Source organism: Aythya marila (genome assembly GCF_965140915.1).
Source record: "Aythya marila genome assembly, chromosome: 1".
Classification (NCBI taxonomy): Eukaryota; Metazoa; Chordata; class Aves; order Anseriformes; family Anatidae; genus Aythya; species Aythya marila.
The window spans coordinates 165411231-165430428 of NC_139042.1; the positions used below are offsets into that span (position 1 = coordinate 165411231).

At 38.5% G+C, this 19198-nt stretch overlaps 1 protein-coding gene across 5 annotated transcripts in view; it reads left to right on the forward strand.

Moving 5' to 3' along the window:
* Positions 1 to 19198, forward strand: part of PPP1R12A (protein phosphatase 1 regulatory subunit 12A) — a 123462-nt gene that overhangs the window by 42203 nt on the left and 62061 nt on the right. For all 5 annotated transcript variants that reach the window (XM_082754455.1, XM_082754453.1, XM_082754451.1 and 2 more), the window contains exon 2: positions 2263 to 2393. In XM_082754455.1, the coding sequence (XP_082610581.1) occupies positions 2263 to 2393 (131 nt within the window). The remainder of the gene's footprint in view (positions 1 to 2262; positions 2394 to 19198) is intronic.

Genomic DNA, 19198 nt, shown 5'->3' on the forward strand with positions numbered 1-19198 from the left:
GTCTTTTAATGTGCTGCATATGTAAGCTTTTGATTCACTTAGCAACAGTATTTTTATGAGTATGTCTTGCCAGTTTTTCTTACGTATAATTGAAAAACGGGCAAGGTTTGTTCTGTGATAGGTTGTGTCACTAACAGATGGCCTGGCTTTTTTTTAATAGTGCTAATCAATTTTAAGATACCCTTTTCATATATTATGCATTTGGAGGGTCGGAACATACATGAGCATGTAGCATACCGGAATGTAGTATTAAAAGTCCTCAGGAAATTCTAAGTTTTTCTGATAAAAGCATATTTTGCATATGATTACCTGGTGGATATTATAATATACATAGGATATCAGTGGTCAGGCATATGGTATTTTTGCCAGAGAAACTAGGCATATTGCATGTGTGAAACATGGTTGGGTTACTGCTTCTGTTAAGTGTAAACATCAGTGTTTCTTGAATTTCTTCTCTTCCTGAACTGTTACGACATCTTGCCTTTAGTTCCTTTTCCTCTAAGTAACAAAACGATTTGCAAAGAGAGGCAATTATTTTTTTAAGAGCTTGTTATTACCATGTAAACGTTGTACACTGATGGTAAGTGGGAGAAATGGAAGACAGTATGCTAGAGGAACTGGTAGTCTTTATTGTTGGAGTAGCTTAGTACATCAGTTATTAAAAGAATTGCTGATTATAGGGATGGAAATGGCTAAAAAGATGATTTCTAAAATCTTTTAAGAAGGCACTTTTCTAGAATACCTGGAAAGGTAGGAAGGGGACTCAGGTTTATGTTATGTTTACACACACAAGTGTATTTTTGTTTTTAATTGAAGAACAAATAAAGCAAGCTGTCTACTGCAGTCTAGTTACAGCCCAGCTGAAAGTGCATGGATGAACAAGTCCAGATGAGGCTGGTTGTTAAAACAGTTCTGTGTTGCATTCTAAACAAAGCCTTAAAGTTCATACCCTGCTACAGCAAATGGGGTCAAAGAGGGATAATTCCTTGCTGTTTTTGCTGGGCTGATTAAACAGGCCAGCAATACGGCTCCCTTACACTGTAACTGTTTCCTCAGCACTACAGAATGGAGGAAAGCTTCAGGATTCATCTTGGAAAGCACAGATGATTAAATAAGGAACTTTGTGGGTTCTGCAATAGTACAACAATATATAATTTTCAGTATTTGTTTCTGTAGAACTGTTCTAAAAAGTAAAATTTACACCTTAGCTGCATTTTTATTAGAGGAATAATTCTCTAGAAGGATTTAGGAGCCTGGAAATAGCAGTTCCCATTTCAGCCTTCTGGTTTTGTAGTATTGTTGATTTATTAAGCTAAAAAAAATTAATGCCAGTCTTGTGGGGTCTAGCTGTTTTGAGTCCTTGCCGTCCTGAAATGCAGAGGGACTTTTCTCTGTGTTGCTCTGCCCTTTTAAGGGCAGCAGTATGGAAGTTGGCAAGAAAACACACTGAGCACCCTGTGAGAAAAATACTCAAACACAGAGAAGAAAGACAAAATAGCAGCCAGGCGATGGGGATCTGGAGAGCGGCAGTAGGTCTGCATCCGTGCAGCACTGCTGCCTTGGTAATTAGGATATGTGCACAGAAGATGGTAGTATGTGCACAAACGATAGTATTTTTACCATGTGCTGAAGTGATACTCAAGTAAGTTCATAAATACAGTGATTAATAGGCTGTTGCAAGATGTATGGTGGTATAGAGCACGCTGCAGTAGAAAACAGCAGGGTATTGCTGAAGTGCGGCCTCTCATCCCCTTGCACGCTCCTTAGTCTCCTCTATGTCGTAATTAAAACCATGTTATGATATTGTTTTCAAAACTGCTCCCCATCTCTTGGTTACAACAATTCTGCTCCATGGCATGGTGATCCTGTTGGCAATTGTAGCATCCAGTTGGTTAGCTGGACTTGGGATGGAGCTAGGGTCTGGGGGCTTTACAAGGGGAACCCCTTTGTACAGGAGAATAAGGTTGTACTGGTGACTGTAAATGGGTTTTCAGAAAAATAGAGCAAATTTACCTGAGGAAATCATAATTATTGGTTTTGTTAAACTCTGAATTCTTTTGTTTAAGGATTTTTTGACAAATCTGTGACAACTATTGCTTTTTTCTCAAAATATTCCTGTCTTGCTGTCAAACCCCAACAAATAAACCTCACTCCTGCATCATACCTGAAAATACTTATTTTTATCCTAAATATGTTACTTAAACATGTGTATTATTGTAGAACAGCTTTAATGTGAACTTCTTTCTTTCTTTTTTTTTACAGGCTTGTATAGATGATAACGTAGATATGGTGAAGTTTCTGGTGGAAAATGGAGCAAATATTAATCAACCAGATAATGAAGGCTGGATACCTCTACATGCAGCTGCTTCCTGTGGATATCTTGATATAGCAGAGTAAGGCTTTTTCTTCTATATTTGAAATACCTGTATTTTGCTATTTTGCTAATATATTGTTGGAGGGGTATGAGAAGCAAATAGCATTCATAAATTGTCTTTTCGGTTGCCCCTGGGACATGCAGTCAGAGAGAATGCTTTTATATTGCATTTTATTGTGTTTTGGTTATGAAGTGTACCGTGTGTATAGCTATTTGTGCATTGCATAAGATGTACACATTTAAGACTGTTCACGACTGTCACACGATTTATCAGAAATATTTTTCTTTTTTAGAAATGTTGCTATGGGGAGAAAGTTCAAATTTAGATTATATTTGTAGTCTGAAATATTACCCCAGGATAAGTCTACATACAGGAGATTGATAGTGCAATTATATTTGCAGTCTTGAAATTTCTGTTTTTCACGTGTGGTGTGAACTGGGGATATCTGCTATGGGCATAAACCAAAATCTTACAGTTGAAGTTAGATGCCTGTTATTAGTTAAAGTTTCTTTGATGCTGAATTCTATGAGTGATTTTTGTATTATCTTTTAAGCCTGTGGAGGGCCTTTGAAGATGCACGAAAATCCATTTTTTCGAGAAGTTTTATGTCGTAACCTGTACCAATTGATCTGAGAAAATGGGTGGCATATTTTGTTCAAAACGATGTTCTTGCAGTAAAGAGAGTAGCAGCACCTTTCCAAAGACCCTTCAGAAATACACAGACTTCACTAATTCTGCTAAACATTGTGTGATGTCTGACCCGGTGTAAGACTCAGATGAAATAAGTATAAGGTAGGGTTCTATCAAGCAGTAATGCTAGAGGACTACTTACAGTGGCAAAAGATGGAAATTTTTAGTTTAGGGGATGGTTGATTGGTGTTCTGTCCTGCAAGTTTGAGAGGCTTGATTGTTTCAAACAAGTTTTGAAGGGAAAGGAGAAGCTTTTTTTGCCTCTTTCACAGGGAAAATTTTATTTTTTAGTTTTCAGAGACTGGAGTGCTTTGTGTATCCTTGTGAATTGGGACAGTGTGACTGCTAACTTGTGTAATCTGCTTTTCTACACTATGCAGATACTGTAATCTCTCTTGCATGCATGTTGGAAGTGTTGACTTGTTGGCCATACTATGACAAGAATTTCCCTACAAACCGAGATAATATACGCCTTTCTTCAGTATAGTAGAGGTAAAACTCTACTATCCTAGGAATATACTATTATTTTTCCATAATAGGAAAATGTTGAGTACATGTTCTTCATTTGGCATTGCAGCCTACAATAGGCAGATGTTCAGGGAAGAAAGATGAATGTATTCCCTTGTCCACAAGAACATTTTTCACTTTTGACCCATGTATCTGAAATCAAGAATAGTTTTGAAGGTTGTCATGTTTTTTATTCTCTCAGTCTGTGACAGGACAGGAAGGTTTGCATACCTTCCCTAGATGTCCTTTAAAGAAGTAAGGTTATTGAAGCATAGTTCTGTGGGATGTAGGACCTCTAAGCTGTTGGAAGTTCAGTGTTTCTAAGATGTGAGGAGTTTTAAGGATAAGCTCTTGAAACTGATTTCCACATAGAGCAGAGGGAGGGGTAACCTGACCTGAATGGAGCATTATTTAGATCTGGTGAGGCCCGTAGAGCTTAGATTTTCTTCTAACTGCTTTTCCAGGAACGAGCTCAGCTTCAAATAAGTCACAAAATTATCAACAGTTTGCAGCTCAGGCAAAACATGAAGAAGGAGGAGAGGCTGATGAAAGAAATTAGCAGACATTAGAAATTTGGTTTTTATTTGGCCCATAGTGCACATTGGGTTCAGCATCAGCATCAGTTTCAATGAGAAAACACCTTTCCTGGAAAGCATAAAGGTGTGGTTTGCGTGGCTGTGGCTGTGGATGAATCTGGTACATAGCAGTTTTAGAACTGAATTTTCTGGTTCATGGAAAGGTGCATTTACTTTTGGATAAATTACATGGATTGTACTTAAAGTTCTGAAAAAATTACAGCATGACATATCTCTGTCCTTCATGATATGGACTGGCATTTTTGTGCAGAATGGCTTCTGTTCACATTTCCTGTTTTCTTCCAAGGTGCAAAAGAGAAGAGTCAGGGAATAGAAGAGTAAGGGAATAACAATGCTTACATTTTTACAACTCATAAGAAAAATGTAGCATAGTACAGCATACTTTCATTTTTTCAGGATTTCATTTCTCAAAGTCTAAAATCGTACATAAACATCAGAGCTAGAAAATGGGGATCTTTTCTGCTATGAAGGGCATTTCTTTGTTCATGAGGTAATTTAGTGACCCTCTAGCTCTATGTCTGTCTTCGAAATATGTATACCTTTGCAACCTTAGTATTCTTTGTTTATGTGCGTGCATCACTTCCTAGGCTTAAGGGAGGGAAGAAAATGGAGGAAGGAAAGCAGTTGTTCTCTTAACATTGCGTGTAATCTCTTGCATGATCCCCAGGGCTAGTCTATGAAATAAAACCAAGATTTTGAAGTTTGCAGATCTGTTAATAGGGTGTGAAACCCTCCTGCTTTCAGAACACACACACACACACACACACACACACGGCAGTCATTAAATGTTAATCGTTTCTCCTGATGTTCACGTGACTTCTGCAGGATTATATTGGGATGGATAATGCACTTATAGAGTGAGAAAGGTTTCTGTTCAGACAGCTCTATAATTGAATCAGTGCCCCCTCACCTTACAGTTCAGATGGTCTTTCTACACGTTCCATCCATTTGCTACTAGCAACCATCTCCTATTATGTACAGTAAATGGGAATGACTGAGAATCACTCTCCGGTTAATAGGGAATTGTGTATGCCTATTTGATCCATGCAGGAGCTTTCCCATCTCTGTGCTTTCACTGAACACCTGATCATCTCTCACTCTCAATGCACACATTCCTCGTAAATATTCCCTGCTGCTGCTCGGGTGTTCCTGAGTGAGTGCACCCGCGTACTGGAGATCTGGGGGAAGTACAGGATATGTGTGTAGGGATATGTATGTACAGGAGATGTGGTAGGGAGCTTCTCACTAAAAAACAAACACCTGGATGTTTCAGGGAGCCATCCCTTCAGCCATGTGGCTGAACGGCTCTAGTCCCGTTGCATGGGCTACAGCTAATGGGCTGCATGAATTTGTAGCATGGCCCCAATGAGTTAGGGATTGCTGTTGCCTTTGCTTTGCGTCACTGCACTCTCGCCAATGGGCAAGAACAGTGGGCAGAACTGTCCCTGGCATCCTTCACCACATCCTCCCATTCTGTGGCACTTTCTCCCAGCAGCATCCCCCGCCCATTTCAGTTGGCAGCTTCTTTGGAACCTTCATCCTGACATCTTCTCTTGTCTGTGCTTCCCATCTCCTTTAAAAAAGGCATTTAGGAAGTGTTAGCTGTGTAGAAACCTGCCTCAGGTGAAATACAGCAAGAGGTTACCCATGTAGAAATACAGCAAGATAATGTAGTTTAGTGTGGGACAAGTTATTAACTGGTTGCAGATGGAGGGTTGTGCTGTATAAGCAAATACTCTGCCATGGAAGGCAACTGCTCTTTTCTTTCTGGTGTTTCTGAGATCTCCAAATGCTGGGACTGCTTCAGCTTATCGGGAGTTCTTTGAATAGTTTGATTTTAGAATTTCCCCGTTAAGTTATATGTTCATCTGTTTTATGTTCATACAAATTAGCTTACAAGTAATTGTAGAATGAATGGTTTAAAGTTATTCAACATTGCCAAGAAAGGTGGATTTTGTCTAGATGTCTAGAATATTCTCCTTCCATTTGTTTCTGTTTTTTCATAAACAGAAAGCTTTATATGGAGTTTTTTTTTTTTTAGTGCTTTTTTTTTTTCCTTCAATGCGTTAGTATAAATTAAAATATCAGCATCAAATGCTTTGAAAAATTATAGTTATACGGAAATAAATTTCAGTGCAGAAGCACTTTTAACAGAAATTTTGTGTATGCATTAAGATGGTATTTAACAGTTAGGACCCTTACAGTTAGCTGTTACTGAAACATTAACTCATCTAGTAAAACTGGATGGGTCGATGTAAAGAATTGTTTTATGTGATAGATTTCCTCTTCAGTTTAAAAGCCTGTATGTTATTTCAGTGTTGGGGAATAATCAAATTCCTCTTTAGAAAGCAAAAAAATGTAGTGGATTAGCAATAAGCAGTTCAAATTGGCATTTAAGAAACAGAATATTAAATTGCTTGCTCTTTACAATGCTTTGTATTGTACCAGATTAATGTAAAATAAATCTGAAATGGCATAAATTTCTTTGGTTTTGAAAGAGTATGTGTTAAGAATACGTTTTCTTGTGGTTGTGTACCATGCCTGGTTGTGTGTAGCTGATGTGTTTTGAGTTTGCTTGTGAGTATTCAGAGGCAATCGTATAGTTTTACTACTTAAATGCGAATGTCCTTTCATTTTCACCAGAATGGAAGAAAGTGCATCTTTCAGGAAATGTAAGAAATGTGTTTTTCTCAAAAATAACACAAAATTCAGTTCTTCAACTGACAGTTACACTTTTGTGCAGAAAAAGAGGGGGAGGGAGATGTCTCGAGGTAAGAATAGGGTTTTTATAATGAATATTGTTTATCATGATAGATATTAGTACCCAGTAGATAATGTGCTTTCCTGTATTAGAAACTTCACAGATAGCTTATGCTTCTTGAACTGAGGAGTGTCATACAACTCAATGTACAACGCTGGGATGAACTTGAAATCATCAAATAATGCCCCTATATTTCCTTCCTTGTTGTCAAGTTGTGTGAAAGAAATGTTTGGTTCACAGTAACCTTTTTCCTGTTTGTACTTAATTTTCATCTATATTAGATTTTTCTGAATTCCCTAAAATTTCTTTCTTTAAATGCTAAAACTCAAAACTCATCAGTTTGAAATATGCAAAATTGCCACGATCTTGCTTAAATGTATGATGAAATGTTTTCCCTCTCAATGGCAGCCAGTGGCTACCCATTTCCATGGCCCTCTGGTGTAATTAGCAAATGTGACTCTCTGCCAGCACTTAATGGCCATGCTTCCTCAATCATTTGTAATCTGTGCTTGCTAATAAGTATTCCCAAAATACTGCAAACTTTCAAAGTCTTCCTAGCACTTTGAAGTTAATATAAATTGTTTCCAGCACCTTACAGAGATCATCTATTCATTTTCTTCTGGGCTCTGCAGAACGGATGTATGAAATCTAGTTAATAAAGCCGCAGGTGAATCATACCTTTGTAGTCTAGATGGAGTCCAGTCGAGGAATGACTCTGTAATTGTGTTTGTTTCCAAAGACATTACTGCTATGATGTTTCTAATGCTCTTTCTTCATAACTAGATCACAGAATTCAAGTGCTGCAAGATCCGCTTCTTGCTTCCCAGATTGCCATTGATGGTTTAAATTCCTGAAAATCTGGTAACGTTGTGCACCTCCTAAGATACTAATTCTTCAGCAAAAATGCTGATCCCTTGTTAAGAAGTATAACGGCAGAGAGAAGGGAAAAAAAAAAAAAAAAAAAAAAAAAAAAAAAACAGAACATGAAGATAACCTTTTGCTCATATTTTGAGTACTATGTGTGGTTTGGACAGCCTCATTATTTAAAGAATATAAAAGGGCGCAGAGTTTCCTGTGTTGTCTCCCCTCCTTGCCCCAGTATGTCAAGCTCACTTGAAAAAGCTTTTGTGTGGCCACTGCCTTGTTGCTGCCGCCCATCCGTTTCTCCGGGCTCCAGCCACCTGTAAGTGAAGCCAGCCAGACGTGTTTGCTGAAACCTCTGCAAGCCAGTGACCCGAGATCTCTCTATTTTAGTAACAACCCATTAAGACTACGTGAGTGATTGCTGTCATGCATGCAGCGAGTGAGACAGACCTGCAAACCTGCAGCTGAATACATCAGTGCTCAGTGACAGGTGCTTTACTTGACCTACTAACTGCCCCGTGGGGACTGCCATCTGGGGTGGGTGATAGTGGCTCCTGCCTCTTCCAGCTTGGTCCCAGTGCTCCTCCGGCAGCACCTAGTGAAGGGGATTCAGGGCAGTTTCACAACACACCCAGTGTGATCTAACTTGAGGCTGCTGCAGAAATGGGCAAACATTCCTTTCTCTCCCCGCTTTCCCCCCCTCCACAGGCTCGGGACTCTTACCCCCCCCCCCCCTTGCAGTACCTAATGATCACCCAACAGCGTGGTAACTATTAGTGTAAGACTAGCCTTGGGGGGTTTGGGAGGACTTACTCTCTTTTGGATCAGTGAGCTGATCTGGCTTGCCAGCAGCAGTTGGCACAAATATGCGGGCAGTAAAAAAAAAAATGTCTGGGCTGCTTTTCAGACATAGCTTGTACCTCTGATCAGAAGCCTGCCTGCGGAGCACTGTCTGTGCTGAGATGGAGTCCTCTCCTTGTTCCCCCACGTCATAAGCCTGAACCAGCTGGTGCTGTTGAATGTTCTTCTGCAATATACAAGAGTGGTGGTGCCACAAAATAGCTTTCAGAGCAGTTGTTTCTAATATATTTCTCTCTAAGGTTTGCTGACTTAATCATCTGGAGCAATTACTTACGGGAAAGTTTTTAATATCAACTCCTTTACTGTAACCCATTGTAATCCTAGAGGAGGAGGATATTATTTAGGCAAAGCAGACTGACAAAAACTTTTGGGAATGGTTCCCTTCTCCATTAGATTTCTTCTCAGTTACGGACTTAATTAACAGAGCATGAAGTGATATTACTAGTGGTATGTCCAGAAATGGATCTTTGGAGGATAATAGGAAGTTTTGATTTGTGTGTGCCAGTGATGTTGGTGGTCTGATGTAAACTGCATGCAAACTGTGCAAACTGATTCGGAGTTTGGAGTGATAGAAGTGCTACATGGTGAGTGAACGGTTTCATACAGATACAAGATGCTACTTGGAAGAACACAAGGAAAGGCTAACCGGAAGAGCAGAATTAAAAGTGGTGTTCCTCAGGGCTCTGTGTTGGTCCCAGTGCTGTTTGATATCTTTCTCAGTGACACAGTCAATGGGATTGGGTGCACCCTCAGTAAGTTTGCCAATGCCACCAAGCTGTGTGGTGTGGTTGACGTGCAGGAGGACAGGGATGGCATCCAGAGGGACCTGTGCAGGCCTGAGAGGTGGGCCTGTGTGAACCTCGTGAGGTTCAACAAGGCCAAGTGCAAGGTCCTGCAGCTGGGCTGGGGCAATCCCAAGCACAAATACAGGCTGGGTGGGAAATGGATTGAGAGCAGCCCTGAAGAGAAGGCCCTGGGGGTGTTGGTTGATGAAAAGCTCAACATGAGCCAGCAATGTGTGCCTGCTGCTCAGAAAGGCAACCTTGTCCTGGGCTGCACCAAAAGCAGCGTGGGCAGCAGGGTGAGGGAGGGGGCTTTCCTCCTGCTCTGCTTTCCTGAGACCCCACCTGGAGCCCTGCGCTCAGCTCTGGGGCCTCCAGCACAGGAAGGACATGGACTGACTGGAGCAAGTCCAGAGGAGGCCACAAAGATGATCAAGGGGCTGGAGCACCTCTCTTGTGAAGAAAGGCTGAGCTCTGGTGCTCTGGAGCTGCCTTCTTCAGCTTGGCTCACTGAATGCATCTCCACTTGTGCCCCATAGTATTTGATAATATTGTATGTTGCAGTTCTGTTGTTTCAGAAGTAAATCTAACAGATTTTTAAGTTTGGAAATACCTTCTTCAAGGCTATATGATTTAGTAGAAGGTATCTTTTTTCTTATAATATGCTTTAGCTGTTCATTGGGTCAAATGAAAAGTCAAGGGACTGATGGCCAGTGTAAAGCTCAGAGCACTCTTTTTTTTTGTCTGAAAAGTAATTTAAAATGGTGGGTGGTGTCTAAAAAAACATCCTGCTTTGAGATGTTATATGCATAGGAAAGATCTTACTTGTTTATCACACAGCATAGGTTTTATTGGTATCCCAAGAACAATTTGTAATAGATACCTTAACTACGACTTGTGAAGTTAATTAAATATGAGCAGCTGAGTGATAAATATGGAAAGGTGTTGGTTTTGAATGTGGTTTTCTTGGAGAAAACATGGGTGTGGTGTAGGTTGTCACTTCTTGCACCTCATTTTCTTTCAGCTTTTAAATTAATGTTTACTCTGCTGTGAGTTTGACCCTCTTCTGCAACATCCAGTGCACTTTCTAATGACACTAACGCAATTTGTGCACTTACTTACCCTTTCTTACAGCTGTGCCTCTTGTTGGATATCCTAAGCTACGTCATTCGAGTGCAAGTGATCTTAATCTGTGTGTATTTTTCTAGTCTTCTTATCCCTTACTGGGGCAGGATAAAAGCTGCTTGAATTCTTTTGAAATCTGTGTAAATATAGTGTGGTGTCTGTAGAGATACGAGGCTGCTGTGCATTAGTGAGAGTGGAGTTTCTTGGATACAGTTCAGATATGAAGATACAGAAATGCAATTTTGTTTATAAACAGTGGGTCTGACAAGATAAAAGTATAAAAAGGGAATTATAATTATCAGCACCTCTTAATTGCAGATGAGGTACTACTCACCAAATTTTTGTATAAAGAATAAGTTTCTTTTGGACACAGTTTTTTTCAAGGAATTCAAAGGGCAGGTGCACAGCTGCTATGCATTGCAGATTGCTGATACTTAGTGAGGGCTCAGACTGCATATAGTACTTCTGGGTGATGCTAAAAGCTGTACTATGAAGGTAATGTTGCTCCATATAGAGGTTTGGTCACTATATTATTGCATAAAATAATTATAAACAAGATAAGTTCTATGGTGTAGTGATTATATCCGTGCTAATATCTATTTAAGTGCAGTAAAAGGGGTTTTCAGAATTGGTCTTGGTTTAAATTTCTTTGATGTACATGCCAACACATCACTGTTGGAGGAAAATAAGGTTGTCAGCTTAAGTCTGTCCTCATAATTTCTGCTATAATAAAAAGAAGCAGCTAAAAATCAGTATCTGTGGTGCTACTGTAGTCAAATCTAGCAATGCTACTTTTAGCTCAAGGCAGGAGGGATGATGCACGCTAGCTGTGTGATGACCTCTTTCTGGTGAGCAGTTAGTTGAGCAGAGTGGGCAGCAGCAACATTTCCTTCTTCCTCCTCCTCTTCTGCTTCCATGCTGTTGTTGGCTCTTTTCAACCAGTATAACTCAGTCCTAGATACTCACCTTGGTGACACTTCCTTAGAACACCATAAATGCTTGCAAATTTACTACAGGAAAGCATCCTGAGCACAGAGAGCATCATGAGTTAAAGTTACTGTACTCTTTTGAAGGGGCAAGATATTTGTCAAACTTAACCTTCATTTTTGCACAATAGAATACAAGAAAAATAATCAAATTTAGATAACAAACAGTATTTCTGGAGAAAAAAATCAGAAAACCAGTTATCTGTGGTTGAAAAACCGCATGTATTTTTGCTGACATATGTTATTATGTTTCATTGTTTCTCGTATCTTTTGAGAATGTTAGACTTCAAAACATGTTGTTCTGATAGCTTAAAACTTGGTTGATTTTTTTTTTTGCTTTGTTTTGTTTAAAAAATCATGCTAATTTTGAAAGTATTTGCTATAAAATTTCATATGCCCAAGCTTGAAAAATCAGCATGCCTCATTAGCTAGCATAAAAAGTGTGGCTTAATTTTCAAAGACTTCAAAATAAAGAGGGGAAACACTTGTTCACAGAGAGCATAATGAAATTAACATTCAATATGCTCTTTAAAAATACTTTTTTGTTTTACTTTCTGTTTGACTAAAGTTTTTGCACTGTATTCATTCTGTCAGTACCAGGCTCCATTTTTTTTTAGGGGGGGGAGGAATATGTTCTAGCATGTTTCCCTATATAGCTTTCTTCATGTTTCCTACTTCCCTCGTCTCAGTTACTGTTTACTTTCACCTAAACACTGCTCTGCCACCCCTCGTATGTCTTTCCTCTATATGGATACAGTAAAATATGCAGGCTTAGTTGCTTTTCTTTTGCTGCGGGTAGGAATTTTTACTGTTCCATCTTTGTGCAGTTAATATTTAGGTAGCCACCTACGTACAAGTATTTCTAGAGCTTATTGCTGGCTTTTTTCATAGGTTACTTGGAACTCAGGACTAAGAATAACCAGTTTCTGTTTAGATATTTACACTGTTTCTTCCATGTTCCTGCATACCGAAAAGGAAAACAGATGTGATTCTAGTTACTGCGCTTCCTTGGGTGTGCCAGCTACAGTGGGGGCTAGGGACAGCCACCTACGTGCAGGGAGAGCTCAATGTTGGTTTGGTACATTTTGGAGTACTGTCTTCATAAATGTATTAGTATGCATATATATTACTTAGAATCAATAGAAAGAGCTGTTTGCTGAGTGGATTTTTTTTTCTCATCTCCGTGACATACTACTTGGTTAGCTTTGGGAGTATTTGGTAATTTTGAAGCAAAGGTGCGTAGCTGTTCAAGGCGCTTTCACAACAGCTTCAAGAGGGAGAATCAGAACAAGCTGGATTTGCTTCTGTCTCTTGCATAGTGAAAGATATAAAAATCTTTTCAAATTGGTCCATAATTTAGAAAAAACATACTCTGAAACTTGGATTCGACTAGTGAAAAATGAAAAGAAATTGTCACTTGCTGTTTTCTTAAACAATTTTGGTCATCTGTTTCCCATTTCTTTTTCATTTTCCAATTTCCCATTTCTTACTTATTTAAAAAAAATGCTTCTACCCACTTGAAATTCTTAATTTTTGTAGTTTGCAAGAAGAAAACATAAATTCACCTGATATCTCTGATTGATATATCTGCTGTCTAAAAATCTTTCACTCATGCATTTCAGGAGAAATAATTATCTAGTTTTGCCAAATAATCCTAATTGTCCTTATTTAACCTGGTGCTTTGTGTAGGTGCTCGCTGATCATAGTGCTCTTAGGGGAACAGTCCTCTTCAGGAAGTGCTGCAGCTTCTTTTCTCCCAAATGAAAAAGATGTGATCGAGAATCTTCTAGAATTTACAAAGAAGCATAACCTTAAAAATTCCTGAGTTTTATTATGGTTAAATAGTAGCTTAAATGGCTTCATTGTGGCCTGTCTCCTTAAGTCTGCTTCAACTTGATCCTGAATGTTCAGAGACAGCAGGTTGAGACACAGCGGTGGCTGACAGCATAAGATGGCAGTTTGCAAAGTTCCTGAGTAAGACTTCCTGTGAACTTGACTTGTTTCTCAGGCCACTTGATTTCTTCTACATCAGTCTTCAAATCATTCAGCACAAAGTATTCTAGGCCCAATGAAATGTGTGTGGTTTTGGTTCCAGTATTTAACACGGAGCCTTCATTTTCTTCTTTAATACATTTGATACATTAAATACATCAGATTAATACATCTCAGGAGAAAAGGCAACTGCAGGAGTGTTTCATCTGTATAGAGAGGGGAAAAGGGGAAATTATTTGTAGGTGGTCACTGGAGAGAGTGAAGAGGCCCCGGCTGTGCAGAGCGGCCTGCTGCCTGGCCTGTGTCACCTCAAGGGGCAATGAGAACTTGGCCATCTGTAGTGACACCTGTGAGGCACTTGCCTCATGTTGGGTATTTGCTTCAATTTTGTATGATTTAAGTTGTGTTTTGGTTTTAAATTTTAAAAGGCCTGTCTTTAATCTGTTGTTCTGAGTGATTATGTTGAGCAGTGCACCTGAACAGTGCAAGAATCAGGTAAAGGCTGTGATCCTATCTCTCGATATCTTGTTTCCCAGGTTGTGTACAGGTAGTTACTGCTTTGCTGCCTTACGTATTATACATTTTTGCTGTAAATTTAACAAAACAAAAAGCTAAACAAACCAGAAATGGTTTTGAGAAGGGCTAGGCAGCTTGAGGTAGCATTTCCACTTTGGTCTGAGTGAATAACAGTGCTGTCAAGAATTTAAATTTGAAGTGAAACTCTTCTGGTAGGGGTTACATGAAGAAATATTCCCAGACACTCCAACCAATAGAAGGTCTCAAAAGGATCAGGAGTTACAGTTTTAGTGTACTTTAACTTAAAAATAAAGAGCAATATTAAAATTGTATAGTTTCAACTTGTTAGATGTGGCTTGAAAGTCTGATTGTTTGGCCAGATTTTTATGTCTTTTTAGTAGTAATTTGAATGATTTACAAAGATGTGCTTTTAAAAGTTTTTCGAGACGTTATTCAAAAAATACAGCAAAATAAATTGGCAAGCTGTGCTAAAAGAAGGCAATTAAAATATATATTCCAAAGATTTGCAACTTTTTAATTTGTTTTTACCTCCTGTGAACTCAGGGGCAGATGTTTGGTTTGTTTGTGCCTGCAAATGATTGTACAGCTGCTGTGAACACGGTGACACTTTTTCCATCTTTGGCTCCACGGTATCATTCAGTTAAGGCTCTTGTGGAATTAACTTGAACTCCACCACCTTTGGATTTAAAAAAAAAAAAAAAAAAGAAGAAGAAAAAAAAAACAAACAGCTGGGCCTATCTGAAATGGGTAATTAGTTAAAAGGTCAGGAGATCAGTTGTGCTGTTGGTTGGTGCCCCACTAACATTAAATCTTGTTTCCCTGCAAGGCCAACCCAGACATCCTTATTTCAAATATAAGAGATGTTTTAGGAGGGTCCCTCTCCTCACATTTTTGGGGTTAGAGGATCCTGTCCAGTGGTCTGATGAGGCAGCAGGCAGTGCTCATTTCTGCTGCTGAGCTCCTGGTGAGTCCAGCAAGCAGTTGTAATGAACTGAATCAGTTCAGGAGCCACGTCTCTGCCCTGCCTCTTGCTTGCCATGGTTTTTGTGACCTTCAGGTTCAGCAAGTACTTAAAGTTAATTATATCCCTAATTACTTCACAAACTTGTTTCCAGATATGGTGAACTGGGACAAGGTTTGAATGTAAATGAATGCCCCTTTCTTTTGCCGAAGTAAATAATATTAAAATACTTTCTGAGCATAGCAAGCTGGTTGCAACTGAAGAAGTTCAGAAAATCCAAAGTTTGAGATTCAGAAGGAAATGCTTCCTAAATAACTGAGTTTGTATGTACTGTCTTCAGAGAGGCATCTTCCTCTCAGCTTACTTTGTGTCTCTATGTGCATTTTGTTAATAAATTTTCAACGTAAAGAATCATCAATTGAAGATGATTATTCCTTTTATTTTTATTCAGACTGTGGGCCAAGTTGCAGGGTAAAATTTTTAACTTGCAGTTCCTGAACTTAGTTTCGGTAAGGACTCACTGACTTTCATACAGTAATCTCAGAGAGTTATTATTTATTGTCTCAGGGATACCGAGATCCCATCTCTTTATAAAAAAAGTTAAAATGTACTTCTCATAATGTGATAGGAGTCTGGGTTACATAATAGTGATTTTAAATAAACACTTCATCTTTTTTTTTTTCAAGGTCATTAACTTATTAACTCATTAGCTTATACTTCTCTAGTTATTGAGGAATATGTAGCAACGATTCCTAAAACAGAGATTTCAGGTAGAAGTATTTTCACCTTCCTAAGGCAGTGCTATCACAAAAGCAAACTTGTTCTTCCAGCCTTACCCAGACTGCATAACGCTTATCGTGGAAACTTCAGGGTAAAAGTGTCAGGGACAATTTTGTTTTCCTGCTCTTGTCTTCCCTGGTATTTGTAGGATGCTTGTGCTTCTTTATACTTGGACCACAGCGGTATCTAAAATAGGTGCTGTAGATTGAATATCTACACTTGAAAGCTTTGTCCCCCTAAATAAGCATGATATGGATCAAACTACTGTTCTCTTCTCATTTACTTATATTTTGAATGAGCACCTACCAGAATATTGTATAAATTGCCATATTTTCCTGAATTATTCTTTTATAGCTGTCTGTTGAACATAGCTATAGCACAACAAACAAATTACAAAAGATGCAAATTTAAGTGCCATTCCAAAATATTTTATAAGTGGGTGACTGTGGGGGTCCTTTTTTTTTTAAAACTTTTCTATTGCATCCTACTTTGCATAAAGCACCTCTTTCTGGACTTGGTATCAAAGGCCACAGTTTTAGACTTTTGTTGCACTGTTCCAGTTTCTTTTTCACTGTATACCATGTGGATGTATCGATTACGTATCAGCTGAGGAAATTAAAGTTATATTTTGCTTACTTACTTTAGAAAGGTGAAATTTCAATTTGAAAGTAATAACTATTTGATAAAGCTTTTAAAAAGCAATTTTTTGCTTTCATTTTGAAACGTGGATAACTTTTTAAATATGCATACATACCTACACAAAATAATACGTTGTTGCATCTGAAAATTTCAGTTATATGGTACTGGAATAACTGAAATGTCAAATATGCCCATATTCAAAGTCGTAATATTAGTTTTAATTAATATTCAGCTTGAAGTACAGTTCAGTTGGAAAGTGATTTAAAAAATAAATCTTCTGATTTGTAGGGCTGTTTTTGTACTGAGTTTTGCTCAGCTATGCCTTAAAAACATGGAGCATCGTTCTTGATCTCACTTACCAAGTCTGTTTTCTGTACATGATGCAGAGCCAGGCCACCTACACATCTGAAATGATTGTGCTCCCTTCCCGTGGCAGTGCCAGGTTTCCTAATTAAAGCTACCATCCTGTAGGCACCAGGGTAACTTCATGCACCATCTGAACCTTGTCATTGCTTTGCTGAAACTATTATTACTGTAAAGGAAAATAAACAAATGCATAAACTTGTTCAGGTTAGGGACATCTGTTACTGAATGGCGTGAAAAACAGAACAAACATTTGTTTTCATTAGCAGGTTTAGAAGGTTTCTTCAGAAGAGTTGGCATTTGAGTATTTTTTTAGACTGGGTATTCCAATTTCATTATTCATCCCTGCAGTGTGGGTAGCAGGGGGGATCCCTGGATGGAGTGGCCAAGGGAAGGCTGAGAAGGGACCATCACCACAGAGATATTCTCATTTCCCCAGCAAGTCAGCTTTCTCCTACTTCTTCCATCCCTTCAATTCAAATGTGAATTTGGAGCAGGTTCACCAATTCATTTCTTCATCAGATGGTTCTTCCTTTTCTGACCCAGTAAAACCAAAACCCTGTAAGCACATGCAAAGGGGAACTCAGTAGCTCCACTTCTCCAGCCCTACTGATCCTCCAACTTGGCTGGTCTCATTTTGATGTGTAAGGTGCTTTATTTTTGGATTTTACTTTAAAGTAAAAACCATGAAGTTGTTCACATGGCTAAATAACTTTCTGAGGTATTACTATAGCCTTTTGTTCATTCCCTGCACTTTCTTATGCACTGCTTGCTCCTTTTATCAGGAGTAGTCTTATGCCCTGTATCTTACGCACTGTATCCTTTTATCTATATGTCTAGAACTGAATGAACAGGTTGAACAAAATACAACCACTTCAATAAGGTACGTATTTTCCTTGCAAAAGTAGCTTATTTTTTCCCTGCAGGCATTAGGTAGAAACAGGTAAAATCACTTTTTATAAGAACCAATTTTATGTTTATTTTAGAAAAAGGAAATTGAAAAGTACCTGAATGCTGACTTGGGATTTTTTTTTATAAGGATATTATTGTTGGTGGTTGACTTTGTTTTTGAGTCCAAAGTTTTGACATTGCTAGAAAGTTAGGTTTCCCCGTTTTTTTGCCTGTTCAGCAAATACCCTGTATAGCAATTATCTGATATGTAACCTGAAATGCTGTGTAACTCTCAAAACAGTGGAACTAGTATTGTTGAGAAATTTAGTTACTTTGAATTAATTTTTCATTCAAGCAGAAGTTAATTCTTTAAGCTCAAGAGAGGTTAAGAGTCACAGCTATGCTCTTTCAAGAGGAATAGAATAAAAACAGCACAACATACCAGCATCAAAGCTAGTAGTGTCAACTGATGGTATGTGTCCCAGAAGATACAGTTACACTTCTGGGAATTCATTTCCATTTTGTGGCCTGTCAGTCATTACCTTTTCTTGACTTAATTGCAGAGGTTTAATAACAAGTGCTGTTAAAATCATACATCAGAAAAAAAAGAGGAGGAGGATACTTGAAGCTCCAAGTTGTTGAATAAAGATAAGGAAAAAATTATCCTGGATCTGGAATCTGTCATTAATAGCTGGCAGTAGTTAAATAGAAATATTTTCAATTATTTGTATGAGTGGTGGATTAATTTTGTGATTGATTTCTGCATAATTTGACATTCCACCATAGTGAGGCTAAAAAAGCACTTTTGATTTCCGATACCTGTTACCAAGTGGGGAACTAGTTCTTCAGGTCTGAGTATTTCCTTTTATTTTTTTCCCTCAAATATATGGAAGGTGTAAATTAAGCTCTGTAGGACAGAAGGTGTGTTTGTAATGTCATGCTTTTACTGAGTGCTATTGTGGCTCAAACAGTTTAATTTGTTAGGGAAATAGAAATGTTTTGGCCGGAAAGTGTAAGACTGTTCTGTATTGTTCATTTCTTCTTAGAAGCTGACTACATTTTATGCAGTAGGTTCTCAGTAGTTTCATAGGCTTATGGTTTAAAACTGTGAAATAACTTAATCCTTTCTTGATTTATTGTTGGAATCCATCCATTTGACTTAATATGAAATTCAGAAATCAATTCCACTGAGTCCAGGTTGTTGCATCCTAAGATAGCAGTACTTCCAATAACAAACCAGTTAGACACGTGGGACTTGAATAGAGTGCAAAGTACTGTTGCTTCCTCTCTCTCTCATTTCCCCAACAAAAGCTAACTTTGGGAATACTTTGGACCAGAGGTGATTTTCGTTTTATTAAATTTATGAACCTGGCTTAGAGACTAAGAGTCATCATTCCAAGGAATATATGGGTATAGAAAGAATGATTATAGAAAGATGATGTGCCACTAAATATGGATGCTTTAGGAAGAGTGGCTTAATATGTGGAG